This window comes from Artemia franciscana, chromosome 7, assembly GCF_032884065.1.
Source record: "Artemia franciscana chromosome 7, ASM3288406v1, whole genome shotgun sequence".
NCBI classification, from domain to species: Eukaryota; Metazoa; Arthropoda; class Branchiopoda; order Anostraca; family Artemiidae; genus Artemia; species Artemia franciscana.
Window position 1 is genome coordinate 30010763 of NC_088869.1, and position 23597 is coordinate 30034359.

General features: G+C 34.8%; 1 protein-coding gene across 1 annotated transcript in view; it reads left to right on the forward strand.

Annotated features, from left to right (window-relative positions):
- The window catches only part of LOC136029143 (uncharacterized), a 48057-nt gene extending 29022 nt beyond the window's left edge, over window positions 1-19035 (forward strand). The window contains exons 3-5 of the mRNA XM_065707235.1: window positions 10324-10448; window positions 12485-12612; window positions 18174-19035. Coding sequence (XP_065563307.1) covers window positions 10324-10448; window positions 12485-12612; window positions 18174-18236 — 316 coding nt within the window. The 3' untranslated portion in view covers window positions 18237-19035. The remainder of the gene's footprint in view (window positions 1-10323; window positions 10449-12484; window positions 12613-18173) is intronic.
- Window positions 19036-23597: the final 4562 nt, after the last annotated feature.

Sequence of the window (23597 nt, forward strand, 5' to 3'; positions counted from 1 at the left end):
TTCCACAGTTCGTTTCCACGAACTGTTTGATGACAGTAAAAGTGAAATACTTGTGTTTGACCCCCGTTCTATACAGCTTTCTTACATACCTGTTCGGCTCGGTGATAAGTTTTCCGCCACTTCTAGCACTATCACTTATCTTCGCCTGCCAATTGCGTCAAATCTTAAACTGAATTGTTGGGCATTTTGGAGATAGTACCTTGAGTACACATTTTTGAAGATAGTACCTTGAACTTTTTACAGTAAGTTTCTCTAATTCGCTGAATCTGATAATGTTATTTTCGATATGATTATATCACTTTAAGGGGTATTTCCCCCTATTTTCTAAAATAAGGCAAATTTTCTCAGGCTCATAACTTTTGATATGCAAGATTAAACTTGATGAAACTTATGTATTTAAAATCAGAATTATAATGTGATTCTTTTGATGTAACTATTGGTATCAAAATTCCGTTTTTTAGACTTTCGGTTACTATTGAGGCGGGTTGCTCCTTACCCGTTATAACGAACTGTTTGATGACAGTAAAAGTGAAATACTTGTGTTTGACCCCCGTTCTAAACAGCCTTCTTACATACCTGTTCGGCTCGGTGATAAGTTTTCCGCCACTTCTAGCACTATCAATTATCTTCGCCTGCCAATTGCGTCAAATCTTAAACTGACTTGTTTGGCTTTTATTTGGCATTTTGCTGAAGAAGCCCGCCGTACCTACGGAGTCCTTATTTGTAGTAGATTATTGTTCAACTGTTTTTGGTTGCACACCTTTATAGTATGTTTGTTATGGCACATATTCTGTCGTTACCTGCCTTTTGGTTAATGCTGTCGGAGGGAGATAAAAAACCTATCCGTTATTGTTATTATATATATTGTAAGTACTTCTTTAATCTCCCACTTTGGGCTAAAAATTCAAGAGTATTCTCAAAATGTCGAGCTATAGGTCCCCTTACCACCGTTAATGACCGACAAAACAAATTCCAAAGTTCCCTTGATCCAAACAATAGTTCTTATTTATTATTTTCTTAAAGTGTAATTTTTCGGTTGTATAATATATAATTTACGCTGTACTGATTCTCTTTATTGGTGTTTTTTATTAATAGTTATCTTTTGTATTTTTAATGTATATTTCATTTTTTTCTTTTCTTTCATTATTCCTCTTGTGATTTTTTAGCTTTAAAGTAGGTAATAAATTTATTCATTCAGTCATTCAAAATAGTTCTAAGAAAAACTTATTAAAAAATATTTCTAACGGAACACAAAATACTTCTTACCAAACAGAAAATATTTCTTCCGAAAAAAAAACAGTTTTTAAAAAACATTAAATAGTTCTTAATAGTTTGTAAAAAAATTTTAAGAATTAATTTATATTTTATGAATACTATTTTGTATGTTCTGAAAATATTAATCTCACGCTTATTGATCCCCAACGAAACAAACTAAATATCAGTTAGTATAATGTAATCTAAGCGAAAAATCCGTTGTGGTGTCATCGATAGCTTTAGAGAGAAAAATGGCAGCACTGTAGTAGGAAAATAAAAACGATGCCACCTGCAAATGTCTATTAATAGATGACAGACAACATTCATAATTACGCAATACCAGATAACATATCATTCCCCAATCAAGTCCCCCAAAAAATTCCGAAAGAAATAACAATAACTCTAAGTTCCGACAAATAATATAAATTTCATAAAATCAATATAAAACTACGAAGAAGCTAAAGCTGTAGGCCTAGTTGACTCGGTTGTTATCTCAAAGCACCAGATTTGAGGGTTGTCACATGATGTTTTATATTGTTTCACTGACAACATTAATGATTACGCAATAGCAAATAAAAAATCATTCTTGAAGTTCTCGGATATATGCCAAATGATGCGAAAAAAGGTGTTAGCAACTCCAAATGTACATCAGGATATGGGATGCAACAGTATATGTGCCCCAAAAGAGTTGGTGTGAGGGCTGTCACATGATGCATTACATTGTTTCACTAACAATATGAAAGATTAAGCAATACCAGATGACTGATACTGTTTTACTAAAAACAAGAAAATTGAAAGTCCTATGTCGTTTCAATAACAGCAAGAAAGTCCAAAACAGTAAACAAAACAAGTCCCAAAACAAACAACGTAATTTTCTTTAAATCAATTGAAAATTACTTAAAAGCTAAAAATATAGTTGACTGAATTGTTGTCTCAAAAGACCAGATTTGAGGGCTGTCAGAGGATATATTGTATTGTTTCACTAACAACATGAATAATTACACAATACCAGATAACGCACCATTCCTGGAATTCTTGGAAATATGTCAAGAAATTCTTGGAAACCAGGATGCATATTCCTGGAATGATATCGAAAAGTGTGTCCAATAGTATATCGGAATATATGTTCCCATAGTAACTGTGTCACAAAAGACCAGATGTGAGCGCTGTCGCAGGTTGTATTGTACTGTTTAACTGACAACATGAATAATTACGCAATACCAGATACCACATCATTCTTGAAATTCTCGGAAACATACCAAGAAATTCTAGGTGGCTCAGAATATTTCTAAGTACCAAAAAATTCTACCCCCCCCAAGTTTTTTATATAAAATAAAAAAACTGCTTAGAAGCTAAAAATGCTCTTGACTCGCTTGTTATCTCAAAAGATCAGATACGAAAGCCATCCTAGGATGTATTGTATTGTTCACTGACAACATGAATCATTATGCAATACCAAACAACGCATCATTCTTGAAGTCCTTGGAAACATACCAAATAATTCTCGGATACCAGGATGCATATCCTTGGAATGATGCCAAAAAGGTGTTAGCAACACCAATAGTGCATCGGAGTATGGACTACGACAGCATTTACGCCATACCAGATAACGGGTCATTCTTTAAATTTTCGGAAAAATACCAAAAGATTCTTTGCGTCCGAAAATCATAGTAAAGTTCTAAAAATTCTAAATTCTAAAAATTAAAAAAAGTCCCAAAATAAATATTAAAAAAAATCAATGGAAATCAATGAGAGTTGACTCAGTTGTTATTTCAAAAGACCAGATGTGACCGCTGTTACAGGATGTATTGCATTGTTTCATAAACAACATGAATGATTATCCAAAAAATTTTTGGAACCACGAATGCATATTCTTGGAATGATGCCAAAAAAGGAGTTAGAAACTCCAATCGTACATTAGGGTACGTGATTCCACAGTACCTGTGTCTCAAAAAAGACCAGATGTTGGTTTTCAAGAGAGTTTCAAAGTGCCCAAATGCTCGAGTTTTGATCGCAGGCGGCTTTAATTGGGACTTAATAGATAGTTCATCACCCAGAACCCAACTCCTTCTTAATTTCCTCCCCCCTTTCTACTCAATTGCTACCAAAACAGAAACTTTCACGTTTATAGGTGTCCTGTCAGCAACTTCTAAACTTGATCATTTTATTGCATCATTCCCCTGTGAAACTGTCGAGGTAATTAGTGACGGCTTTTAGTCGGATGCTTCGTTTAAGGCTTGTAAACAGCCAGATAAAAATTAGTTTTATATAAAAGACTGGAAAAAAGTTAACCACAAGAGGTTTCGTTTAGAATGCGACAAAATCTTAAATGAAATAAAAGTGCCCTGTCATTTGTTGTGCACACACTCGGGCCTTAGTGAAAAAAGAAATAGCCATTGGACTTACCACCTATCTTGAAGAAATAAACCATGCATTAAAGAGTCCTGAAGCTTCAGCTGTCCCGTGAAATAGGGTTAAGAAAGGCTCTCAAATTCAGGATTGGTAAAAAAAACCTCCCTTATGTCCACGTGTGAGTCTTCTAAAACTTTACTGAATATTTGGAGGAATTTGAACGCCCTTGTGAATACATTTGTGCCAATAATATTCCTCAGCCTGAGTGGACAAACTATTATAAGCATGAGTTTTTTTTTCTCCCAACCCTGCTGTTGAATCAAAATTTGAAAAAGATTCATGTACTTGTCAGAAAAAACACGAAGCTTTGACATTTACAATTGAGCCAAGTGATACATAATTTTATTGTAAAAAACTAAAGAAATGAAACGCCGCGGCAGTTCATGGAATTACCATCAGACATTTTGATTATGCGAGTGCTTTTCTTTATAATCATTTATCTTTACTTTTTCAAATGTCCATTGAAATGGAGATGTTCCTTATTAGTTTACGGTTGGTGAAATAACCCCTATACCTAAAAAAAGCAAAAAATTTTACGGCGTGAAATTTGTTCCGACCAATCACAGATTCTTGTACTATTTTTTTATTATTTGAGTCAGTTATTCTGGATGAAATTGTTTCTAAGTGTTATGTCCCACCCAACCAGTTGGGTTACCAAAAAGGTATTAGCCGGGAGCATGTCCTTTTTGCTTTGATGAATGTTCTTGCTGATGCAGAAAAAAGTAGATTCTATACTATCCTTTGTGCTTTAGATGTTGCTCGAGTTTTCGACTCTTGAATTTATTTTATCCAAGTTTTACTTCAAGTGTATAAAATAGGGGTAGGTTTTTGCATAGTAAAGTGCCTTCTGTATATGTACCATCACCTTAAGGCAAAGTCAAAGGAGGGATCTTCCCTTTTTGATATTTTAAAAGGAGTCCATCAGGGTGGCCTTAGCTCACGGTCTTTATCTAATAACTCTGTCTTACATGCCCAAAATTCTGTTAATTTTAGTTGTATTTACCGTGGATTTAATTTGTCATTAATGACATTTGCAGATGACGTTTTGAATTTAACCCGTAATTTTGGTGGAAGTGAAAACGTGTGTCATCAGCTTTATAATGGATATAAAGATATTGGGCTTTCTTTCAATGTAGAAAAAACCATTGTTGTAGCTTTCAATTTCAAAGAGAAAAATGGCCCTACTTTTTCATCTTGAGCTAATGCTCAAGTCACCTTTTTCCCAAAAATTAGTTTACCTTGGACAGCCTATTGAAAAGAATATGAAAGAAGCTGTTTTGAATAATCTGAAAATTTGAAAAAAAGCTGAGAACTGCTTTTGCTTCAATTGTACCTAATATTAAACAAATAGATAAATTAAATCTCGCAAAAATTTATAATAGCCTAGTTGTACCTCATCTCCTTTCTCTTTATCCAGTTTGGCTGTTTTTAATGAACCTCAGAAACTATCTGTTCGCAGAGTATTATTTTGTCATGCTAAATTCGTTCTCAGTAACTCTCCTTGGACAAGAAATAGTTACTTAATGAATAAATTCCACATAGTTTCGTCTATGTGTGTTATTGATATAAGGCTTCATGATTTTTGTTCTTCTATGTCGATAGTATTTCATCCTTGGTCTACATTATTTATTTGATTGTCTCTTGGTTTTGATTTGATTTGTTTTTGATTTGGTTTTGCTTATTTATTTTTATATTTTTTATTACTCCATCTTTAGGGCGTTTCGCCCTCTTTTTGTAAAAGATGGGCTGTAAATAAATTGAATTGAATTGTACCACTGACAATATAAACAATTACGCAATATCAGGTAACGCGTCATTCTTGAAATTCTTGGAAACATATGAAGAAAATCTTGGTGTCCCAAAATTCTTGTAAGTCATATTATTCTCAGAATGATGTCAAAAAAGGTGTTAGCAAGTCAAATGGTTCAACGGCGTATGGGTTGCCACAGAAATTACGCAATGCCAGATAAAGCATCATTCTTGAAATTCTCAGAAATAAATCAAGAAATTCTTGGCGTCCCCCAAAAGAATTCTTCGTCCCAAGTCCCCAAAAATTTGAAGTCCAAAACAATAAAAATAGCGCAATACCAGATAAAGTATCACTCTTGAAATTCTTGGAAACATGCCAAGAGATTCTGGAAAACCAGAATGCATATTGTTGGAACTGTGCCAAAAAGGTGTTAACAATTCCAACAGTACATCGGGGCATGAGATCCCACAGTATCAGCGTCTCGAAAGACCAGATGTAAGGGTAGTCACAAGATGTGCTGACAATAATGTATTTTTTCTCTGATAACATGTAGAATTACGCAATACCAGATAACAAATCATTCTTGAAATTTCCGGAAATATAAAAAAAACTCTCGGCATCCAAAAATAAAAAACCTCAATTTTTCTTAAGTTCAAAACAATAAAAGCATTTCTAAGTCTTATTTTCTATTCTCTGTATAATTCTAAGACGTTTTTCTTATTTTGGAATAAGAAACGATAGTGTAATGTATGCTGGTCATTTTTTTCTTGTTAAATGGGAACGGATTATTTTTGCGTATTAGTTCGTTTGTAATCAGCATGTGAGAGTCAATTTAAAATGAATAAAGCGATTTTTTTTTTTAAATCCTGTAAAGTCTTGCTACTTCACATTTTTGTGGCTAGTTTAGGATAGGTTACATTAAATTAACTGCTTTTAAGTTAGGTTCAGTTAGGTTTGGTTGGCTTGACCAGCCATGCTAACTAAACCCTAATTGAAATTAATAAACCTTAGGTTGAATTACTAGACCTAGGCTAACCCAGCTTAAAAGCAGCTAACTTAATCTGGTCTTTTGAGACCCAAATACTGTGGCATTCAATATCCCGATGGAATTGCGATGTTGCTAATAGTTTCCCAACGGAAACTATGGGAATTACTATCACATTTTTGGCATCATTCTATATATATGCATCCTGGATTTACGGGAATTTCTCGCCATGTTTCCTTGAATTACAAGATTAAAGCGTTATAGGGTATTGCGTAATCATTCATGTTGTCAGTGAAACAATAAAATACATCCTATTACAACCCTCACATATGGTATTTTGAGATTAAAACTTAGTCAACAGTATTTTTAGCTTTTTAGCAGTTTTCTATTGATTTTATGAAATGTATGTTTTTGAGGATTTAGAATTATTTTTTTTTTACTTAGAATTTTTTTGGAACACCGAGAATTTCTTAAAATGTTTCCGAGAATTTCAAGAATGAAGCGTCAGATGATCTTACATAATCATTCATGTTCTCAGTGAATCAATACAAAACATCTTGTGGTAACCCTCACATCCGGTGTTTTGAGATAACAATTGAGTTAACTATATTTATAGCTGCTGATTACTATTGGAGTTTTTGACAAATTTTTTGGCATCATTCCAAGAATATACATCCTTGTTTCCGAGAATTTCTTGGCAAATTTCCGAGATTTTCAAGAGTGATGTGTTATATGGTATTGCGTAACCATTCATGTTGCCAGTGAAACAATACAATACATCCTGTGACAACCCTCATATCCGGTCTGTTGAGATAATAACTGAGACAAAAAAATTTTTAGCTTCTAATCAGTTTTCCATTGATTTTATGAAATTTATGTCTATTTCTGAGAATTTCTTTGAACGTTCCCGAGAACTTTAAGATTAATTCGTTATCTGGTATTGTGTAATTTTGCGGATATGAGTATTTTAAGAATAAACTGTACAAAATATCGAGGAGTTTTATAAGATGAATGTCTTAGCTTAAGAGAACACATAGATTATATTAGTCTTAAACTCGCTAGGAATGTTGGCATTTTAAGAAAATTGAAGTACATTTTCCCAAGAGATATTTTAAGAATACTGTGTTAATCCTTATCTGCTATATTGTTGTACTGTTTGGGGTAGTACATTTCCTTCTCGTCTCCATGATATTAGAGTTTTGCAGAATAAAGCGCTTAGAGTGGTGTGCGGAGTTGATTTTAAAGACTCGATACAAAAGAGGTATATAGATTGCAAAACCTTACCTTTAGCAGGACTTGTTACTTTTATATCGAAGCCTGTTTATATATAAATATTTTCAAAATTGTTTATCAATATGTTCTAAAAGTATGTTTGAATTAGGAAGTGATATTCATACACATTTTACGAGACAGTCCAATATAATTTGTCGTCCGCTTGCTATTACCCGTAGATCTCAATTTCCTATTCGGCATCTAGGACCCCATGCATGGAACTGTTTACCTATGACTTTAAGAAACATGGATGATTTTCGTGAATTTCGGCGGGAATTAAAGCTATTTTTCCTTAATATTTATGGTTTTGATAGGTGAGTGGAACTCAAGTGAATCCAAGATGTTGATTTGTTTTAGGCGATACTGGTCAAGTGGTTTTAGTTCCTTTTTGTTTTGTCTTTTTGTCTTTTTTGAAGTGTAATCCCACATCGATCAAAATGCAGGGTAATTGAATTTTTTTCTCTTTTTCTTTTTGCTTCGGAACATTTGCTTGTTTTTTTGTTTATTTTTATTAATAAACCCATCTTTCTGTCTCTCTCTCTCAACAACACTTTTAGCTTCTAAGAAGTTTTTCATTGATTTCATGAAATTTATGTTGTTTTTTTAGACTTAGAATTATTTTTATTTTTTGGACTTAGAATTTTGTGGGGAGGCCCGGAATTTCTTGATATGTTTCAAGACTGATGCCTTATCTGGTATTGCGTAATTATTAATGTTTTCTGCTGCCAATAATTAATTCACAGTTGTAGAAGGTACTGTTTTTATTTTCCTACTCAAGTGCTACCATCTTTCCTCTATAAAGGTATAGTTGACACCACTACTGATTTTTCACTTAGGTTACATTATGCTAACTGATTTTGAGTTAGGTTCGTTTGGGCTCAGTAAGCGTGAAACTTTCATCTGCAACCACCAAGGTATACCTCCTGACCTCTACAGACGCAAGAAGAAAGATAGTGCTCTTAAATGAGAGGATATCAGTCTAAGGACGTTTAATACAAGATGGTCAAAGAATTTCATTGATAATAGAAAACTTGCAAAAGTTAGATTCTTTTTTGTTGGCAACAGTGATCAGATCTAGTGTTTTTTTATGCAAGTGAGGATGGAAACTGTGAAAAAGAGGATGTTACTATAGATGAACATATGAAACCCATTGAAACATGTCTTTTTGTTTTAGGAGTTGATGTAGGGAGCCTAGAAAGTCCTACAGAATTTCAAGTACGAAAAAATCAAAGTTTAAAAAAATCACTACAAATATTATCTTTATAATATAAAAATCACGACTGACATATCTATAGCATCTTCATTTGGTATTTTCAAAATGTCAAGGTGAATTTTTTTTTACAAGCATATCTAATGTGATTTTAAGACATTAAAAAAGTCAAAATTTAAAGTTAAGAAAATGGCTATGGGGCAAAAAGATGGGAGGGGGGTCAAAAAGTTGGGGGAAGTCATCTGGCCTCTGGGTCCCAGATAGGGGAATAGGGACCGTATTAGGGGGACATTTGATCCTGAGTGGGAATATGGAGACCCGAACTCATGGGAAAGTCCAGTAAAGGAATGCCAATTTGTTCAGGACTATCATTACAAATAATAATACCTGGCCGATTGTATTCATTACAAGTTTTGAAGATCGAAGCAAGATCTAATGACCATAAAAAGCTTATTTCTGTCCAGCTAACATCTTAAATCATCACACTATACATATTCCTCGGAATGAAGCCAAAAATGGTGCCCTGAAACAATTCACTGGTAGTATATACCCAAAAGTCTGACTCCAATTGAGATATCGATTGCGCAATTCACTTTTTACGATATTGTTACGCGTAAAATCAGTCGGCCAGCATTCCAGAAACAATACATTGATTATCTTAGAATATGTTTCTAAGAACACAATATTATCAACGATTTGTTGGCTCAAATGTGTAATGTGTCGTTCTTTTACAGCAGGAAATCATGGGTCTAATTTTCAACTCCTATATCAAACATAAGTTTAATAATATCATTGGAAAACTGCTTAGAAGCTAAAAAATATGTTGTTGGAAAAGAAAATATGTCACCGTCTATAACAGTAGTTAACAGTAACAACATCTACAATTTTGGTTATTTGGTTAGAAGCATTTGGGGAATCCCCATTCTGTTTGGGCTTTAAAATAAATTGCCGAAAGTAAAACAGTTCAAAATAGGGATGATACCTTTTTATTGACAGTGAATAGATATAAAATTATTTAACTGGATATTTCGAACACATATACAGTGTTCATCATCAGCAGTAAAACTGATGATGAACACTGTATATGTGTTCGAAATATCCAGTTAAATAATTTTATATCTATTCACTGTCAATAAAAAGGTATCATGCCTATTTTGAACTGTTTTACTTTCGTCATGGAAAGGCAGTGTGGTCTTCGAAGTTATCTACGTCGAATAAATTGCCGGTGCCAGGGATCAAAGCAGTATTTCTGAGCTAGTAGTATTGCCCCACATACTACTTTTATAAGCACAGCAGTAAAATGTATAATTGTTTTTACAGAGAAAATTCATACTAGTTACTGTTTTTGTAGTGTATATTTCGCTTTTTTCATCTCTATAATATCACAACAACACCTATCTAACCAATTTGATTTTGGGATGCTTTTTTTTCTACTTATAGAGCAAAGGAGAATTTAGCCGCCTCAATTATGTGGCCGATCATGTGCACAGTTCCTATTTCCACTGGAGTACTTGGACTTATTTTAGATAAGTGTAAATTTTGCGCTCCAGTTTGCGTTGTATACGGTAGGTTTTATTTTTTATGTTTCACAATTAGTTTTGACTGCTTCCTTATTTTTATCACTCATATCCATTGCCTTCAAGTTGGCTAGCAGTCATTGGTTTTAAAAGTAACCCCATTAACAGTTATTCCTTTCGATAAAAATTCAATCACGTCAGTGCAACAGAAATTTAAAACTATGTTGTTTCAGGTCATTGACTTGTTCAAACTTATTTTGGATTAGTAAACTATCTTTCTATTTTTAATTGAATTTGTTCTCCTCGTCAACTACATAACAATGGTTCATGCACTTAAATGATTTTGAACCCGAGAAGACCCACAATTATCCACAACGGAGAAGCAATGATCTTCATAGAAAATTGGCTACTACAATCCGTTGCACCACATGCGGCAAAACTAAAAAACAGCCGGGCAAAGTTATTTACTGTCTTTTAACGACTGTGTTTTTCGACGATTAAGTTGAAAATGTCTTACTTTTAGATTTGACACATTTTAGTATGACTTTTATGCTATATGGCCAAGTAGATTTGGAACAGTAAGCACTGGATTAAATTGACTATAAACTCTTAGATGAAATACTAACAGTATAGATTTTGAAACATATTGGCTAAACTGAAGTTGGTTCTTCGGTATTTCGGTCAGGTATTCTTTTTTCTTAAATTGGGACAGCAGCTTGTTAATTTTGGTATCAAAGAAACTGAAGGGAATCTATTAATAGGAGATGCTGATTGCTAACTTTGGCGTCCAGGGAAATAGATTAAAGAGTTTAGTAAGAATATTAATGCACCCATGTAAGAAGGCTACTGGTGCCTTCATTTTTTAGAAAAAAATAAAAAAAAATTGCAAAGGAAAACACTAAAACTTAACATAACCAGAAATAAAGTCGTATGATAATTCAAGTTTCAAACATACGGAAATCCAATATTTGATTGTAACAAACAGTAAGTAGTAAGTGACTCGGATCAAAGTAGGTTGGGGTTCCAGATACGAGCTTTACATCCTTATTTGGGCACTAAAGATCGTCATTTCTAACTAGAGCATTTTCTGACAAAGATTGTCATTACTAACTAGAGCATTGACCTACTTACAGTACTACTTCATTGGATCATTAGCATAATCCAGCCGGCATCTCATTTTTAAAAACCTGTCTGAACATAATTAAATTAAATATGCGTTTTGATGATTTAATTCAATGAATAATTTTTTTTATTTGGGATCGAATGAAACTGGTCTTATCACGAACCTGGGTATAGTAAACCGGCAAGGTTATGCTCCCCCAATGAATCAATGGCTTTGGCATAGTCATCTATGCCAAATGGCTTTGGCATAGTCATAGTCATCCATGTTCAACCTCCTGGGGCTCTATGTCCCCTCCCCTAACTTTTTGCCCCCCCCTTTTGTTCTTAAATTTTTCGGCTTTAAATTTTTTTTGAACTTAAATTTTTTTTCTTCAACTTTTTTGTACATGTCTTAAAATGACATAAAATATGCTTAAAACCAAAGAAATTCACTTGTCATATTTTTGAAATACGAAATGAATATGATATAGATATGTGATTTTTCTTATTAGAAAAATAATGTTTGGAGTCACATTCTATTATCTTTTCTTTACTTAGAATTTTTTGGGAATTTTTTTTTTTTTTAATCAGAACAGAATATGTAACCAGAACTAAGTCTAATCTGAACTGGAGGTCTTTATTGATGCACTGAGGTTTTAATAATCTTCCCAGAGCTTTGCAAAATCTGAGATTTAAGTTAGTAAAGGAATTATAAAGTATCCCACAAAGGATTGTGCAAAATTGTGGTATTAAAAAGAGCTTAACCAAGTAAATTTTCATAAAAGGATTGTAAAAGGTTTGTAAAAGTGATCGTGACTAACACTAATGAACACAATATTTGGTTATAGAAGCTTCGATTGTGCAATAAACCTTTCGTCATGTTATTGTAAATGTTGGCAAATCAAAGTATTAGTGTTTTGAATTCAGACCTATTGTCACTGTCTTATTGCTCAAAATTGCTGTTTAAGTTTTCTCATTTTTAGATTTTCGTCCTCTAACATTAGTCTACATTTGCGCAATAGTGGCAGCGTCTCTATCCCTAATTACCAGCTTCTTTGAAATTGGATTTTATGTCAAAATCGTCAAAAAGTTGAGAGCAAGAGATCAACCAGTAAGTTTTTGGACTAGACTACTCTCTTTAAAAATGAAACTTTTGTATTGCAAATTTTCTGAAATTTTTATCTGATACTTACTCACATACCAGTCCAGTTAAGGGGATTCGATACAATAAAGAATCAGCCTATCCTGTCAACTATAAACTCTTTTAGTGTGTGTGGTCAAACTATTTAGAATCGATTGGTTGGTCTTTCCATAACTTGTATAGCTTGGATAAGCAATCCGAATAAATGGTAGCAAACTAAAAAGCCGACATCTACTTCCCCTGAAATCTTCGGAAAACCTTGTAGCTTTCCTTGCTTCCTTGTAACTTTTCTTTGTTAAAATGCTTCATTATAACTACTAGCTAAATGCCCAAAATCCCCTCAAAAGAAATATCATTATATCAATTTGACAGCTTTTCAATTTTTCTGTGATACAATCCACTTTGATTGAAAACTTTGCCGACAGAATTCCATTGCGTTTAGGTCAAATTTCATAATCAAATAACAAATTCTCAATAAGTTTCAATAATAAATGACCTCCAGGGACAATTTGCTAGTGGACCTTTTGCCTTTGAGGCTTTCAGCCGACGTCGAAGCTCACAAAATAATGTTTAAGGTATCGAATCCTCTTAATCCAGTTACTTGCTGAGTTTTAGTAGATTACGAGTCAAATTGTCTTGACTGAAGTTTAAAGCTATGATTTTTGGATGGCATGTGTACAAAATAAGAAGAAGTCTAGATCTACGTTGCATGGGCAACATGAGGTGTTGCGGAAAACTTTGTTCGGCTTCACCGAAAAGTGTTGCGAGAGCAACACTTTGGTTTTGTTTCCTCGCTTCGATTAAACGCTGAAGTTGTTAATCTGTAAGGATCTTAAAATAAATACTAGGTACACCGACTCTCAAAAGTTACAAACCCCTCATTGCAACTAGTAAAAGTTGCAAACCCCTCATTGCTGAAGATGATTATAGCCTAACAGCCGATTATTACTTACAAGTCCCCTACATGTCTTACAACTGGAACCAAATTAGTCTTACCATCAAATACACCGGAAACAAACAATAGGTACACCAACTAGCAAAAGATACGAACCCCTCATTGCCGAAGATGATTATGAGCTATCAGCCGACTGTTGCTTAAAACTCCCCTATATATCTCACAATTGGTATCGGTTTATTTTTGGTTTCAGTGTATACCTTACTACTGAAGTTGTTGACCCCTTTAAACTTTCAAACTGGTATATCTCATGAAGGAATTTTTCTACCAAAACATATGATCAGCTCATCAAGAGCTATCGACTGCCGTCGAAAAAAAAAATCTATCTGTCTTAGTTCAAAATTTACTTTTTTGCTGTAGGCCAAGTTTTCTAAAGCAATGGATAAACTCCAATTTCCTTAGCAATGAGAGAAGTTTTAAATTTTACGAGGCACATCCGATACCATTTATGTACCGGCCTATGTTTGGTTTCAGTGTGTACCTTACTACTGAAGTTGTCAACCCCTTTAAACTTTCAAACTGATATGTCTCGTGAAGGAATTTTTCTACAAAAAAATGGATGATATATACTTTGATCAGCTCATCAAGAGCTATCAACTGCCGGCAAAAAAAAATCTATCGGTCTTAGTTCAAAAGTTGACTTTTTTGCCGTAGGCCAAGTTTCTAACGTCATCACTTAGAAAGGAGCAAAGGATAAACTCGAATTTCTTTACCAATGAGAGAACTCTTAAAGTTGAATGGGCACATCTGATACCATTTCTCTACCGCAATCCAAAGTGCAAAAAAAACGAATGATAAACTCAGGTGAAATCACGAACAGAATTTGGTAAAAACAATAGATTTTTCGCCCCAGGCAAGAGTTCTACGAAGCTTTCCAAAATGCAGTCATTTTCATCAGTCCAGCCTAAGGTAAACACTTTCTGTAAGAACCGGAGAGGTTAGACCCTTACCACTTTCCAGGAATAAGCTGAAATCAAGGTGCTAGGAAAAAAAACACGACAGAACCAAAGTGTTGTTCTCGCAACAGAGTAAAAACAATGTGCATTGGGTGTCAAATCAGTGTTTCAGGTCTCTGGTCTTTTTACATGAAAATGTAGCTAGCCTAGTGTCCAGCCTTATGACCACAGAGATCAATCCCTGGGTCCCGTACTGCCAAGCAGAGTACCAATCTACTCTTCAATCGAAGGATTAAAACAACGTGCATAAAATATGCATAATTAATACAAAGGCTATCCATGAATTACAGCAAAATGCGAAATGCATTATGGTAAACATAATTTTTTCCAAAGCGAGGATGTGTTATTGCGCGTGACAGATGATTATTTTCAGAAAGCATATTGTATATATTTTTGGTTGTGCCCTAGCTTTCAACAACCATTTGCATATATAAATGGAAAAGAAAATTGTGGTTTGAAAATTATTGAACAATAAAAAAAGTCTTTTTAATTTTTTTCAAGCAGTTTTGATAACAAAACTATTTTACAACACGGATACGAGATTGACTGTGTTTATTTTATTCGTATTTACTTTTACTAGTAAAATCTTCAGTTGTTATGTTTTTAATGGCAACTGGTATATAAAGCACTAGTAATTTCCAGCTAGCTATTCTTGTTACGCTCAAAAATGTTAATGGCCGTTTCTAGAAGAGCAAAATGTTTATGCTCATTGGATTGAAGCTTCGTTTTTGTTTTACTGGTCACACACAAATATGAAACAACCGTGTTCGTCTGACTCTTTTGCATTGAATTAGATTTTTGACGTCGTTAGTTAGTGTTTGATCTAATAATCTGAATTCTGCAATACCAATGAAAACTTTGGAAACATTAAAAGTGTTTGAACTAGTCTAACGGAGGACTTTTCAATGGTGAAAGCCTTCCCCTTATATACACGATACTTTCCTTTTTGCCCCGAATTTCAAATTCGCCCTTTACTTTCATTTAAAAAAGAAATTGCTGATTAAATTTAATAGATATTAAAGCACGGCACACAATATGACAGCTTACCAATAGTTTCATTTTTAGTCTAAACAAATTCAAGTACTGGGAACCAGTTTTTAATACATTTGGTGACAACATTGCATTAAAAAGGAAATTTATAAATTTTTTGTTCGTAAGATTCACAGTTACAAATTCCAGCAAAAACGCAACAAATTTTTATCAGGTCTAGTCCAAATTTAGCGCAAGCTTCATCGTTCCCTATGGCTGAAGGCTTTAGAGCGAGCAGCTATTACTCACGATATTAAGTGATAGCGTTGTCTGCAAGTCCTTTTTGAAGACTGAAAAAGTGTTATGTTCTTACGCTCATCTGGTGCACCAGTGCTTAATAGAGCGTTAGCAGAAAAAACGAAAAGGAGAAAAAATATAAAAGATCATAGTGGGTCTAACTTCAGGTAATATATCCGTACCGTATCAAACTTGATGTCATGTGGAGTATAGGGATCGTACAAAAGAAAATACAGGTACTTATTCTTAATCTTCACGTCCGATTTTTAAGTCATTATGTTAAGGGAGATTATGCTTCAGCGGATTAATTTTACAAATAGTGTAAATAATGTTTTTTCGGTCCAAATGCTGCCTCTGCTTTGAATTTTGTCTAATTGCTATGCAACATCTAACAATGCTTCAGCTAAGTTGTGTGGGAGGTGTGCAACTAGATTTGTTGACCTTAGACATTATTTTATATGATTTTTGGACTATTGGTAACAAAATGGCTATCTTAAAATTTCAATTGAATGCGTTCAAGGAAAAGAGGATGTCAGAGGGGGGGGGGTTAGTTGCTCTCCATCACATGTTTGACTCTTAAAAGAGATGTAGAACTATACATTCCCAATCAAAATAACCCCTTCTAAAGTTCCACGACTACCCCTTCCATAAAAACCTTACATGCCTCTCAACAACCAGCTACCACGATATTTCTATCAGATACATTTGGGGAAAAGGCAACAGGGAAAAGCTCACCTCGATATCACCTTGACTCTTCAAGAGGGCACTAGAACGTCTGATCTTCAATCCATTGAGCCCGTTCAGGAGTTTATACGACCATCCTTTCCATATAAAACTTATATTCCATTTGGGCATGGAACTCAAAAACCTTATACAGAGCACTATGGGAGGGGGTTTGTCATCCTCAAAGACGTAATTTCCAGAGTTTTCAACTACACTAAACAAAGAGTCGATCTCAAAATTTATATTGGATGTATTTGGGGAATAGGCAGGCATGGGAAGGGGGTTGGTTGCCCTCCAATCACTTTCAACTGTTAAAACGGCACTAGCCCTTTCAATTTCCAATCGAATGAGCCTTATTCGAAGTTTTTACGACAAAAAATAGTCATAGCAAAATTTCCATCAGATACGTTTCGGAAAAATAAGAGGTGTGGGGGAGAGGGAGGGAGGGGTTCATTCGCCCTCTGATCACTTTGAATCTCAAAAATGACGCTAAAATTGTTGATTACCAATCCTATAACCCCCTTCCAAAGTTCGTACGACCATACTTTCCATAAGAACCTTATGTACCCCCAGGCATAACTTAGAACCTTTGTCCAGAGGCCTATGGGGGTGGGCAGTGTCATCCTCAAAGACATAATTTCCAGGCCTTTCAACTACGTTGAACAAAATGCTTGTCTCAAAATTTGATTGGATGTGTTTGGGGAAATGATGGGCAAAAGAGGATGGTTACCTGTCCTCCAATCATTTTCGATTAACAAAAAGGGCATTAGCCCTTTCAATTTCCAATCGAATTGAAGCACCCATTTCTTTTAAAAAAAGCTAATAATAATACATTGTGCCCACATTGCTCTTTACTTAGGCAGCGCTATTTTGCTGCTTATAATTAATCGTATTTCTGTTTACTTTGTTTTCCGACAGTAAATATGTGAAAAGAGAGCCTATGCCTTAAGAAATCAAAAGAACAATTTAGATTGAATAATGCTTTTCAGGAGGAAAGTTCAAATGGATATGCAGTATCCGGCAAAGCTGACTTTCAATTAATTTTTCCGAAACAGTACTCATTTAGGTGATCAGAACGGATTGTTAACAAATATTCTTGTATTGTCGTTGGTTGTAATGTCGAATTTTGATTCCAGTTTGGCAGCTTTGCAAAATATTTCCTTGAAATTTTTTTTTCCAAAACTGTCCTCGTTTAGGTGTAACAGAACTGACTGTAAACAAATGTTCTTGTATCGTCAGCGCTACAAAACGTGGAATCAGGAGAACCATCACATCAAAAGGGAATAAGTAGATTCTCTTGTAGAGTTATCGGTGACAGACGAAGCCATCAGTAAAACAATCCAAAGAGCGGTAGTTGATTTTCGAGGGTCATTAGCCTACAAAACGAGTGTTTATTCCAAATCCTTTATATTAGTGCCTTCAACTGGCTTAAAATAATAATTTGAATTGATGATATTGAACACTCTTCTGTAAAAACTGTGTAGTTTTAAGTCCACGACGACCAAAGTGTTTAAATATCGTGGGGGCTACATTTTGCAGGGAGTGCCTTAAGATTTTTATTATACGCACTATCTCCATATTATAATAACAAACATCATAATCCTTGTTTTATTTATTTTTTTTTTTTTTAGGTAAATGCACTGTCACTGCAAACTCCAGGATTATTATTAAACCAGTCGCTTCCTCTATGGTAGTTGCAGATTACTGAGAATGTAAATACCGGGAACACATCATTAAGCCCTTATCAACAAACTCTTCTAGTTCAAAATGCACTGCCAGGGCAACATGTCCCACATCAAGCGAGTTTTACAGCTCCAAATCAACTTAACTACATGCCTAGTATGACAACCACCAGAAATTACAGCGGCATCTAGTTGCAGCAGATAGAGCGGCAACAAAATCAGGGAGTTGGAGTGCCAAGAGGAAGGCTATACTAAACTATGTTTTAAAAATAAAAATGTACCCATAATCCTTCAAACAGCAGAAACTTGTTTTATTTATTTATGGTAATTGGCCTAATTGCAATCCTTGGATGAACACAGTCCCACTGATATCTTGACCAAAGGGTCAAAGATAAGTGGGGTTTTCGAAATGGAATAAGAGGTAACACACTAGTTACTAAAGGAGATGAAACTTAAGCAATGCATACCAAAGGGGGCCAGAGCGAGCACACCGTTGACCAAAGGAGGTCAGAGACAAAGCAAGTTAAAGCTGAGAAAGTAACTTCAGATAAATATGTGGTGTTGCGTGACAGAAGAACCTTTAATGACATATCTGCGATTGTGGGAAATTGAGTTCTAGATCTGATCCAGAATTCAGTCAAGGTTTTTTTTTGGGGATTGTAGTTTTAAGTTTGAATCAGTCGAAAGCTCAGCAAATTCCTCTTGAGCTTTAAGTGGTAGGTGATCTATCTCAATTAAATCAATACAAAACGGATTTTGAATGCAAGTTATCTATTTGCAATCAATGTAATAAAAAAAAATATGTACGGAACTGGGTTTCTAGCACTTTTAAGCGATCTACAGCAATTTTTGCAATAGAAGTAAGTAAGTAAGTAAGTACTTTTATTACCCAAAAATTCACTAGAATTACATCGGAGTACGAATGGAAAAAAAAAGAAGAAAATCACACTACGAACATAACCATAAGTAAACACACACTATGTACACTAACAAAACTACTGACACATGACAGCTAGCCACGGGTTCGTCCTTCCCTTAGCCTTTTCCAGGAAATTCTCTACGACCCGGTTAATGCAAACTGTTGGATCGGACCCTCCGTATTTACACATGATATACGAGTTCTTCGTCCACGGAGGAAGTCTCAGAAGGACTTTACGAATCGAAAAAACAGAACTCTTACTTTTGTACATTGGGCGGAAGACAAATAATTCCAAAAGGTGCTATATACAGTACATGTGGGAGGGCAATGGCATTATACAGCGACGCAAGAAATCTAGGGCAGAATCGATGTCTGTTACCAATGATTGATCCGTAAGCAATCCGGATTTTCGCCTCTACGTGTCGTAAAAGCAACGTTCCTGTCGAGTAGAGGCTTCGACCGATTGGTAAACCAGGGTAGGTAATGCTCTCACATGGCTTAACAGCTGAATCACCTAAAGGAATTTCATTCTCATAATAACCCGCGTTGAAGAACAGTACGGCCGATTTAGACACATTAAATGATAAGCCTATTTTATTATATTCCCTACTCAAAACATCAAAATTCTTCGATAGTCGATCGGCAGACCTGTTCAAATTAAGTAGGTCGTCAGCATACGCCATCAACGAAACATCAATCCCTTTTGAAACACAAGACGTAGCTACCTGGGCTTGTGCCGGCAGAACGCTATTGTTATACAAAGTCGGAGACACAACCGAGACTTGCCTGACCCCTTTACAAACTGGTAAAACAACGGATTCAGTCGGACAAAAGGGAAATTTAATTTGCGCTCTAAGGTTATTGTACATATAATACATAGCTCTGACAATACACAGATTTAGCCCTTGTTTATACGCTGCTAAAAGGATCTGCGCACGCACCGACGAGTCAAACGCCCGGCTTACATCAAAAGAGCCAATAACTAATGGGTCACCCGTTGCCTCAGAATCAGACAAAACACTAGCAAGGGCGAACAGAGCATCAGCGCAACCAAGACCTACCGTAAAGCCAAACTGGCAGTTTGGCATTTGGCAACAGTTTCTAACATTCGGCAATATAAGCATTTCAAAAAGCTTACATAAAATTGGCGACACAGTAATTGGGCGATAAGAGGAGCATATACTAGCTGGCTTCCCTTTTTCAGGATGGGCGTAAGTTGTCCTCTACAGAAAACATCGGGCACAATACCGACTACGAATATGATCTGGTACAATAATGTTAACATTTCATATAAAAGACGAGTACCATTCACAAGGTGAAGTGCACACAAACCGTGAACTCCGCGCAATTTTTTCTTTTTCATTTTAAAGACATTTGCAGTTACATCTGAAACAGTTACGGTAAAGTCCGGAAAACTCGAATTTGTTAACACAGATTCAAGTTGCTCGATATATGGCCTTGCTACACTGGGATCTGGGGCACTAAATTCCCTCGTATAGTAGGTTTGCCAGTCGTTTGGGTCACAAGGCATGGACTCAGGCGTTTCTTGGCGGTCTTTCACGCGATCTTTCCATAGACGACTTGGATAGTTGATTATTCTCTCTGTATATTCATGTTTCAAATTTGTACGATGCTGCTTGAGGGCTTTCTCAAATTTACGTTTTGTGTGTTTACGGAGACAATTCAACACGCCGGGTTTTGGACGACCGCCTTCCCTCCATACCGAGAACCAAAACTTAGCATCTTGACACGCTTTCACTAGCTCTCGATTCTTTGAGAACCCAGGGGTTTCAGTATGTTTACGAATTTTCCTTGCGGGAACAGCAGCCTTTTCTGCGGTTAGTAGTGCATGGTTTGACAATGATTTCTCTCAATTATAAAATTATTGACTATGGAAAACATTTTGAACGAATTTTTTTCTACCCTATCTTCCAAATTTCAATCATTTTAACAAAACTTTCAATTTCATCATTAGAAGCAAAAATATCGTAATTTTGCCTTGAAGAGACAAGTTGAGATCGCTTAATTTCGCAAAGATATCCAACAAATAAAAAAGCTTGGATAGCCATGAGTCGTTTTGAAGAAAAGCAGCAAGTTCACATTTTCATCCGGTTAAAAATATCTCAATTTCGTCCTTTAATCTTCTTAAACTTTGACCTCTTGACAACCATCTTACTTCTGCGATCAATAATAAAGTGGTATAGATGGAATCCATATCGTTACAACGATTTGAAAACAAGCGGCTGTTAATAAAATCCATGGCTCTTAATAAAATTTATAATCTCAACAGCATTCTGAAGAACATCGTTCAATTCTGGTGCTATTTTTTTGTTGCAAGAGCTACTTGGTGAATAAGACAGTGAGTAAAAGTTATATGGTCATAATGAGCAGCTTGAAAAAATTATTTAAAACCGATGTTTTTGCCCGTAATCACTCTTGCACCATCTGTGCATATTCACAGCAATTTTCCTATTCTAGACCTTCAGTCTATAAAAATTCGTCAACTTTACAATATATGTCTTTTCTTGTAGTATGGTACTTCATAGGACGACAAAATAACAATTCTCCTCCACACTTTCTTTATAAACGTACCTAATATATACTAACAACTGAGCCGATTTAATAATACCAGTTGTATCGTCCAACTGAATTGAAAATTTTGGGCTTTCTTTAATTCTTGTAACAGCACTAATTGGTCCTTGTTAATATCAGAAATTCTATTCGAAACAGAGTTGTTCGACAAAAAAAGTTTTCGAATATCAGCGCAATATTTATTTCCATGTAGTATGTCTACCATTTTAGTAGCGCAGCAGGTAATACAAGGACTTCTCCAACGGTGAATGGCTTTTTATTTTTGGCAATACAGTATAAAAACTCCACATGACGCTAGTAAATATTTGTCATTAAAGCAGTGTTCACATGCGTCTCTAGCGAGAATTTCATGTCTAGACATGTGTGTGGCCAAACATCAAATTCTAAACAACTACCGCTAACAAGCAAAATTTGGTGCTTGGCTTGAAAAGTTATAGCTAAGCATCCAGTTCTAGATTCAAAAACACAAAGTCTGTGATTCTTGATTACAGCCAATCAGAATGTGTCAAGTTATACTATTTTCATCATCTATATTTACATTTTTAAAGTTAAATTTAGTTTGATTTTTTCCATTAATTTTTTTTTTCATTTTAGGCAAATATGAAACACCAGACATAATAGTGAAGCAGACTAAAGCAATTGTTTGGCTTGTCTCATCCATTATCTTGTGACAGTAAAAATAGGGATTACAATTTTGAAGTTTTGCCCGCATAAGCTCTCTTGATTGGCTAAAATGACAAGTGTAATTTATTTGAAACTATATATGTGGTTTTGGCCAAGCACTGAATTCTTCTTGTGAACGGTAATTTCCTAGACATTGATTTTTGTCCAGACACGTGCTTAGACATGAGATTCTAACTAGACACGAATGTGAACGCCACTTGACGGTCAAAAATTTGTCCAAGAAATTTTTTTCTTTATTTAAATATTTATTGTATTTCAAAATATTCTTTTGGTTTAATGACACACGAAACATGCTTTGATTCAAAATGTCTTTTAAATTTTGATGGTTTAATTCTCTCCAGAGCCAATAATTAATTGCAGATCAAACAAAGAGGTTGCTCATTGTCGTTACAATTTTGAAATGAAGCCAAATTGAAGAAAATACTAATCATGCTTTCTTTTTTGCACATTAGCTTCCTGTTTTTAAATTCTTTGTCCTATCTGAGGAGAGTTTGTAGCATTATCTTCTGCATTATTACCATTCTTATCGAGTTTCATCCATTTATTCACGGTTTAAAATTATTTTGATCCTAAAATCACATGTAAATATAAAAATAGCACATTACATACAATTGACTAATTTATTATCAGAGAAATAAAAAAACTAAAATCTCGTTACAGTGAAACATTGACAATTGATTACGCTAGAAAAGCCAGTTTCGCCAGAAGGTGAACCAAAAAATGAACCAGAGCCTTTGAAAAACATAGCGTTGTGCTTAATGTGCAACCCATAGCATTGTCAAGTTTAGATCTGAAATTTTCAAGCAACAAAATTGTTTTGGGCACATTTGAAGATTTCTAATATCTAAGCTTGTTTTCAGACAAAGAATTACCCTCATTTGGCTTAAAAACATAAAATTCGAGCATTATAATCCTTTCATTTTTTCTTGGATGTCTAAGTTCCAACAAATTAAATCTAAAACAGCCTATTTCATTGTCAAATATATGGTAGTAAAAGCTCAGCCTATATCTTCCAGAGTCCCAATAGACAGGAATTTGTAAGCCGAGCACATGCAAAAATTATATAAGAAATAAGGTAAAATATTGTCTTATGCATGACTTATCACTATTTTTGTAACTATTATTAGAAACAAAAAGTATCTATGACTTTGTTCATGTATATACAGCTTAAATATGAA